Source organism: Pleuronectes platessa, chromosome 5 (genome assembly GCF_947347685.1).
Source record: "Pleuronectes platessa chromosome 5, fPlePla1.1, whole genome shotgun sequence".
In the NCBI taxonomy this organism is placed as follows: Eukaryota; Metazoa; Chordata; class Actinopteri; order Pleuronectiformes; family Pleuronectidae; genus Pleuronectes; species Pleuronectes platessa.
In genome coordinates this window covers 24,118,293-24,127,005 of record NC_070630.1, presented here as the reverse complement: position 1 = coordinate 24,127,005, position 8,713 = coordinate 24,118,293, and the positions used below count along the sequence as shown (strand labels likewise).

Here is an 8,713-nt window from a genome sequence, read left to right as displayed (position 1 = left end):
CATAAACCAAGCAGTTTTTTACTTGCCAAAATATGTCAGGTGTCAAATCATTTAAATAACTACTGAACTGAACTTTAGAAAACAGACTCTAATGAGAAGATCAAGTGAATGAAAGAGGTTCTTACTCTTGCGGTGAACAGCCAGCATTAAGGGTCGATCACTAGGGTGCAGATTGAGCAGCAGAGAGGTCCCGATCAGGTCCTGAGGGAGGTAACCCAGCAGAGAACAGCCTGAAGGAGAAACAACCATAATTACTCTTTCTGACAAAGTAGGAAACTGCCCTTAGCTCACACAAGACATGACAGTATAGCAGTACAGTACTTCTGTAGAATTATAGCACGTTCAATCCACTGACCTCTCATCCACATCCTGGAACACACAGTTAGGCGTGTGTGTGGTGGTGAAGATGCGCTTGTCAGGGGGGATTCTGGGAGCTGTCGAGAGAAAGAGAGTTATTATTATTCATTCACACATTTTCGAATGAAATTATTTTCCCTAAACCGCATTACTCTGTGTTGTCATGCAGGAGAGGCTGGATTGGGAATGGGGATTACAAAAGGCATGCTTGATTTAATTATATGTATTTTTGTTTTGACTGAACTTTTAATGGCACGTAAATCAAGATTAGCTTTACTATCATCGGTCTGTATATCAAACTCATTACCAAAGGGGGCAAAATTGAATAGAAATGTGCAACATCAACCCATTATTATAATCAAAGTAGCTCATTTGAAAAATTTACACTAAATATGTTTCTATTGAAATGAGCGGTGTGATTTATTCATAATTTGATCCCAAGATTAAAATTCATTATTAGAACTTAGTATCATATTACTTTGATACAATATTGCTGCAAATACTCAATATCAAATCAAAAATGTCTTTGCCCACCATGATTTGTTTCTCATGAATAATTTGTAGCACCATTCTGAATTATGCAGTGTTTCCAGGTTATTCCTATTATTGTTTTTAGAGGTAAACACAGCCATTGAGTCCAGTTTTGTATTTTCAGTAGATGACTTGTTTGTCACACACCAGCGACACAGCAAATTTAGTAATGTGCCATAATATGTATTACATGAGACATCATTATTAGTGCATGTCAAAATGTCCAATCCATATGTGCGTGACAGCATGTGTTTGTGGTTGTGGGACTCGCCTTCATATCCAGAGTGCACCCTTTCAGCCAGCAGGAGGCAGCAGAACTGTTCCTCAGCCAGCTCAGCATCCTGGACTTTCATGAGGTAGGGAGTCATACGGAATGGATAATACTGAAGATCCCCTTCACGCTCCTTACCTCCACTGAAACACATAACACCCACAGTATTATAAAACAATTCACTATTCGTCCAGATTTGTACCAGTCTGCCTAAAAACTGACAATTTAACTTTGTTGCTTCAAAGAGCGGATAGAGAAAAAATAAGAATAACATTTATTAAAGTAAGCTTAGTAAGTCGTTCTTAAATTAATTCTAGTTTCAGTTGCTCTTTAACTCTTATTAAAATATATATTATAGTCATAGATCAAGTATATGATTACGATGGATCCTGCCGAAAAATTGTACATTCAAGCTGTTTATTTTTACATTTTAGCTCCAGTTCAAAAGCTCACAGCTGCTGACTTCCTCCCTGCTCACTGACCTCCTGCTACGACTCAGAGGAAACTTTGGATCAGAGAAGCTGCTGTTACTGACCTGATGCGGCAGAAGAAGGACTTCTCCTGCATGCACTCCGTGGGAGACGACTCTAAATAAGGGACAGGGGACAAAGTGGGATGAGTGCATCACCCAATGCATGGATGAACTCATACTCCACACAGTTATGCCACTCAAGCTTGAAGACCACTAGGGAGAAAGCACTATAAATAACTTTCTATTTAAACAGGAAGCTGCTGAGTAATCACTTAGACAATTGCTGTTAAAGTGAGATGACACAATCAACTATAGCACAAGTGGTTAAGTCTTGTTAATTATTAAATTATTAAAAGAGCATTAAAAGGAAGAGTGACTGATGTCATGTCCAGCTTAAAACTTGAAAAAGAATCTATCAATATTCACTTGAGGATTCAAACAATGAATTCCAGGAAGTATGGAGTCCCTTTCTAAATTCACTCTAGACTGTAAATACGTGAATATTACAGCTTGAATATAGTACACTTATCACTACTAGTCAATTGGTGTGGCGGGAAGATATCAGCGTGTTCAGTTTACTGGCAGTTTTCTATGTTGCTTTTCACAATCTGAGTTATCTCACAGCTTATGGGCTGGTTTGCATTTGATTTACGCACATGTACCAAATAAAGCCCTTACCAAATATGTGGCAGGTGTTTGAGAAGGTGTGAGGTCGATAATATGCGATTAGGCATGTTAATGAAATATGTGATATGCGTGTATGAGCATGTGTGTGCATGAGGGTGGGGTGGGGGGGGGGTGGGTGGGGGGGGGGGGGGGGGGGGGTTACATGAGGAAAAATAGCACCCGTGTATATTGAGGTGTTGTGGGTGTTACACGTGTCCCTCGAGGGAGATGGAAATCTAATAGCTACATTCACAACGTCTGGTACTGTGTTGCTCCAGTTTGTCACTTAGTCTGTGAAAAGAACTTAGGTTAAGTTATATGAATTTAGTTTTGAGTCTGGTACCTGTTCCAGTGCACATACTCCAAGAGGGCAACCGATAGGGCGTGGTGAAGCTGTAGAACACGCTGACGTCCTGTGGCGTTAGGAACTCCACAAACTTGGCATTGTTGAAGCGTTCCCGCTTGCAGTTCAAAATGGATGCCGCCTGGTCTGAGATGTAAACAATCTTTCCTGTGATGAGTGAGACGGCAACTGCAAATATATCCTACAGGGGAAAAAAGTCGGAATCAAAACCAATCTGTTAAGTGTCTTTTCATTTCAGGATGACCCAGATAACTATTCTGTTTGGATCAAGTAAATAATTACTTTATATTATAAGCCAATTTTTGCATTGCCCTCAACTGGAGATTAGAGCTACTTACATTGTTTTTCATGGTGTATTCAGATGTGATGCGGTTGATTTCCTCAATGGTGTAGGATGATACATCAAACCCTGATGGCTGGCTGTCGTTGATCATCAGCATCTGGTAGTATTCCTCATTGGCTGCAAAACAAAAGTAGACATGGATCAATGCAAAAATCAATTCACATTGTATGTGGCGAGTAAGATGCTTGCATCTCAATACTATACAAGACTTTAATGCTACATCCACATTCAGAAATCGGGGAACATGATTCTGAATGGATGCCCCTTGATTGGTCAAAATCCCTCAAAAATATTTATTAAACTAAAGAAAAGGATCATAATAGTGCATTCGTCAATCATCACCAACACTGATCATGTGAATAAGTGTGCGATCATGTGCATGAAAAGAGAGGTATCTCTTACCTTTCACCTGTTTGACACATCGCAGTGCATACTTGAGCGTGTTGATGGTGCTGGACTTGCCCTTGCTCCTTTTCTCCGATTGCAAGTGCATCTTTAGCGCCTTGAGGGTCTTGAAAAGCTCCTTCTGAGTCTTAGCCTTGGCCGACTGTTCGCTGCTGCAGGGCGTACATGAGACAGATACACGTGTATCAAAATGACAAGGTCTCATTAGCACTTTCACACTCTAGAGTGTGATGAGGAGGAGGGGTAGCTAATATATGGGGTATGCTAATTGTGCGTGTACGCTGAGGTCGGGGCAATGTGAGAGGTGTACAAACCTGCAGCCGCTGGTTGACGGGTTGTCCTGCTCGGAGCTCAACAGACTGAAGGCGTTGGAGCTGCTAGGCGGCGACGGGCTGTGAGAGTTGGAGCTGGAACCAGAAACAAGAGGTCATGTTATGTAAGACGGGGTACAGAGTGACCCTTCAACAGAGCATTATGAAAGAACAGCTAGATTTCCAGAAAAACAACACATTAGACTACACATATCAAGTGAGTCAGGGACCTGGTGTTATAGAGTGTGCTATAAAAATACCATCTGTATTCTCTGAATGAATTAGTCCACACAAATATTGAGAGTAGCTAACATGGAATAAATAACTGGGCCCAACTCTTTTTTCCAGTATATGAAATCTGGAACAAGGACGACGGCTAAGGAAATAAATAAATGTGTTTTTAACTGCTGATTTTGTTTGAAACACGTTTCATACATATAGCTATTGATGATGCAGGGCAGGTCATCGATTGTCTGATACAAATTTTGTAATCAAGCAATTAAATATACTCACAACATAACAGAACATCATAAAATAGTTCTTAAATTCCTTGTTTGTGGTTTCAATGAAGTATTGATTCTATATTGATATTTGAGCTTCATTTTTGTCTACATCATACTGGATTGTACTTTGGTTGAGATAACATTAGTACTTGGTTATGTAAAAGTAATTGTGCTGTTTTGTTCAAACAAAAGGGGTGAAAACATTATTCAAACTGATAACATGGGGACATGCTATTTAAAGCCTGATATCTCTGAATTGCTTTGGGTTAAAAACTTATTAAAAACAGAATTTGTTTCAAAATCATTCTATCATCATCTACACAAGGTTTTATTTGAGTATCTGTTGATATATCAGTAAATATCTTTGTTTTCACTTTGGAATGTGATTACAATTCACTCTACATGAAACTGGGCCAAGAGTAATGTTTTTGTCTCGTACTGAGGAATACAACTCCCACTGCTCCTCTCATTCTGACAGTCGCTGTAACTGCATAACAACAGTGACTCAGACAAACATAACTTCGAAAAAATGGGGCCTTCAATTACATTTAATGAACCCTACTTCAGTGACGGAGATTGTCCGCTCCCCCTTTGTGATGGATAAGTACTTCACTTACTACAAGATGTGTCCTCACCTCTTGTTGCTTGCTGACGACTCATGGAGGGCCGAGTCCTTGCCATTGCCACTGGAGCTGCCCACAGATTCATTGCCATGGGAATCATTGCCGTGCGATTCGTTACCGTGGGATTCTGTCCCGCTCCCACTTGAGCCGCTGCCACCCATCTCTACATCTTCGTGTAAGGTCGGGCGCGCCCGCTTCCTATCGTCATGAGGGGAGCCTGCCGAGGCCGGGTGTTCATGGCTGCTGTCGCTCCCCTCGGAGGCCAAACCCAGCTGTGGTTCCAGCTGGACCCCATCCCGCCGCCCACAACCCTCGTTGTAACTGTTGGCCATATGGTGAAGTTGGCTAATGGAGCCGCAGGGAGAGCCTGATTCTTCCTCCATGCGAAAGCTGACCCTTTCCCGGTTCCGCTTAAGACTGTCCAGGGTTGAGTACAGGTAGTGCTTTGGATCCCTGTCCTCAGACATGGGATGGAGCAATGGGCAAATGAGTGGCGATCAGGTCACCTTCAACCTGGAAATGCTACGAAGAGTGTGGCACTGGGACGTAGAAAGACTTGATGCCTCTGAAGGTTAGATGCAGTCTGAAGGAGGAAAATAAAACAGACACAGGGGAAATATTACTTTGACAAACTGTTAACAATAAAGTGGACTTCTGTAAATGGAAGATTAAGAGTTGGTTCTAAAGTTAGACCCAATCAATGGGCATTAAATTAAATCATCAAGTATGCAGTTTGACCACACTCAGTCAGTGCAGCCTTTGATGTCAGCCTTTTTTTGAAGACAGACATGAAGCAGTGCAGATAAAGCGCTCTTGTTGTTGCACACACATACACACACAGTAACAGCACAGTTAAAAAGGCAGCAGTTTGCCCTTTCTGTGTGGATTCAAGCCCTGGAACAGTTTGATCCAGTTAAATTTCTCTTTTTCACAAGGTCTGCGGAAGTGGAAATAGCTCACAAACAAAACCATTGACTTTCAATCATGACTCATATGAATGCTGGAAAGACAAAATGCTTGAAATCATTTGTGCTATTCAAGCCGTCCCTTTTCCCTGCAGCCGATGCCGCTCCCTCTCATCGCTAATGAACTAATAGAAACAAAAAGACAGCTCTGCCTCTGCATCACAAGTTACAATATTATCATGCGTGCCAGGAGATAATTGTTTGTCGTGTTATGTATTAAAAATCCCAATACACCAACTTACACAAAGCCTGACAACTGAATTTCACTGGTAACATCTGTGCAATAAATTAGCCTGATAAAAACACAAGAGGAAAGCAAAGTAGGTCCACAGTAAACAAAGGTAGTTCAGCCTATGTACACCATAGTTTACACCTCTTTACTTAAACTGCAGCGGTCCACTGAGCACAAGGTGACCCCCCCTCTGGGCCCAAGCATCACATAACTCTTTGAAGATGATTTTAAACTAAAATTACAACGAAAGGTTTGGTATAATTGCTGGAAAGCTCACACACAACAGTGCAGTGTTCCTTAGCATCTTCGTGCATAGAGCGATGTTCAACAGTTTTTCCAGGCAGCTTCTTTTCATGACTGTGTGTTGATGTCAGAAAAATTAGGGAGGCAACATAATGAGAAAGAAGTCATTCTTTAAATAAGAGATATTGAATATTGATATTCAATTTTGTTTCTGATCCCTTTTTTTGACATCTGCCAATATTTTTATTTGTTCGAGTGTGAAATTTTAGACATACCGAGACATTGAATTATGTTAATTTAAAGAACAGCTGGAAAAACTTAAGTGCCCTACAACTTTAAACTGGCGAATTATATCCATTTCAGCCCTGACCAGAAACCCTGGCAACAGGGACGGGAGCCGAATCTAAAATATTTCACCGTTCTTGGTTGCAGCTCCTTTTATAAGTGTGTACATTCAGTAACATGTCTATTCTGCACTCTTTACATAGCTGCTTTACATAACTTCTCTATATTTAATATACGCTTCTGGCTCCTTTAAAGAGCCACAAATAAAAGGACCAGCAGACTTTCCAGACACAACTCATCCGCTGCCACCTTAGAAAATGACCCACTCTGGAATTTAGCAGAAGCTGGAGCCAAGTTCTCGAAGTCGACTTTCTATTGGCTGCTGCAAGGGGCCAACCAGGACCAACAACAGGTTACCATGATGTCAGCCAATCAAGGGTCGTTATCGTTGAGAGCATGTTATATCATTTGATTTGATCAGACATACAGGCATCATTTAGAAATAGGGCAAAACAAAAAGCAACGAAAATATGAAGTCTAACTTCATGATAGAGAGCATATCACTCAAATCACATTATTATTAACAATAACAATATACAAGTCCAAGATACTTATTACTCAGTCAGTTTACATGAAACAGTGTGGAGTCTATGCAGCAGGGGGATGAAGCCTTGAAAAGCCAACCATAAATGCTTCAAAATATTATAAAACTAGGTAAACAGGAAACGCTGCCACTTAAAATATAACAAGGGCGAAAAATGGAGAGGTTTGTTTTCGTGTTGGCATCATTTTAGTTAAAGAGCTGTGACCTCAAAACTTATGCAAGCAGCCAGAATATTGATCTGTTCCATTCCATTCGGGCTCACTATCAGCACAAGCAAAACATTATTGCGGGCAACGCCAGCATGCAACCCTCAGAAGCAGAACAGCAGAGTGACATAATGAAAAAGAAATCCAGCTTACGCGCTTATACTACCAACACACTAGCACAGATCTGAGGTCTTATGCAGCCGCTGCTGCTCCACCCACATGGAGATGGAGCAGTGGCAGCCTTGTTTCATAAAACCACACGTTTTCACCTGGAACCAGCGAATGAGAGGAGCATTGAAATCTGACACTGAAATTACACAAGATTCCCTCATGTCAAGTCTACACGAGTGTTTGCGTATTGAGAGTGGCTAGGGGTAGAGCGGCTTGTCCAACCACAGGGTCGCCGGTTCGATCCTCAGTCTGAACCCCTCAACTCCCCCTCATAGATGTTGAAAGTACTTTTTTTAAGTCGCTTTGAAATGAAAGTGACACACATGTCAGTAGTTGCCATTACACTACACCTCTCAATATGTTATTATTTGTAATGTTGTCATATAAATGTGCAAATAAAGGGGTCAAAACCAGCATCAAGTCTCCCAGTGGTTATCTAATGAAGCTCCAGCAGCGACATACAGATCAGTTATTTAACATCAAAACACTGGATTAATGCGTCGACCTAGAATCCACAGGTTAGTGAGAGTGTGTGTGTGTGTGTGTGTGTGTGTGTGTGTGTGTGTGTATGTGTGTGAGAGCAGGACGCAACTTACTGCGCGGAGCTAGAAATAACACCTATCAACCGATTCGGACACTTAATATCCGCTGAATGACATTTGTCTAAAATGTGTCTAATTCAGTTAAACGCAACAATTTGTGTTAATGGGAACATTACTTCCATCACACATCGAGCTGCCATTGACCTGCTATCCAGAAACCGCACACAGGTTGACCTGCATCCGCCGCACGGTACACTGACACAGTTCTGTATAAGAGGATGAAGCGCCGAGGAGACCCGCCACGAACCGGCGACATGTTCCCCGCGGAGGAGCCGCAGCACTCGGGGACATTGTCCTCACACAGGTGGGGAGAGAAACGGTGAAGGAGACATTATTTAGAAAGATAAGCAGAAAAAGACAGCCGTCGTATGCGCAGGCTTCAGCTATGCAACTTGTTGCCTTGTTTCGCTCGAACCAGCGGCTGGAAGATAAGACGCACCCACCTGCGCTGCGGAGGTGAGGGTCGTCTCTCCGGTGGAGCTCGGTGTCCGGTAAGCGTGAAGCGGTTCGACGGGTGAAGCGCTCGGTTTCACATGAACTGTCCCTCGATGGGAGCCGC

At 42.0% G+C, this 8,713-nt stretch overlaps 1 protein-coding gene across 1 annotated transcript in view; it reads right to left on the bottom strand.

Annotated features, from left to right (window-relative positions):
- Nucleotides 1-8,713, bottom strand: part of LOC128439741 (period circadian protein homolog 2-like) — a 15,883-nt gene extending 7,170 nt beyond the window's left edge. Inside the window, 10 exon segments of the mRNA XM_053422130.1 lie at nucleotides 126-256; nucleotides 356-434; nucleotides 1,160-1,302; nucleotides 1,695-1,746; nucleotides 2,641-2,842; nucleotides 3,000-3,121; nucleotides 3,407-3,561; nucleotides 3,724-3,816; nucleotides 4,859-5,429; nucleotides 8,598-8,713. Of these exon segments, the coding sequence (XP_053278105.1) occupies nucleotides 126-256; nucleotides 356-434; nucleotides 1,160-1,302; nucleotides 1,695-1,746; nucleotides 2,641-2,842; nucleotides 3,000-3,121; nucleotides 3,407-3,561; nucleotides 3,724-3,816; nucleotides 4,859-5,313 (1,432 nt within the window). The 5' untranslated portion in view covers nucleotides 5,314-5,429; nucleotides 8,598-8,713.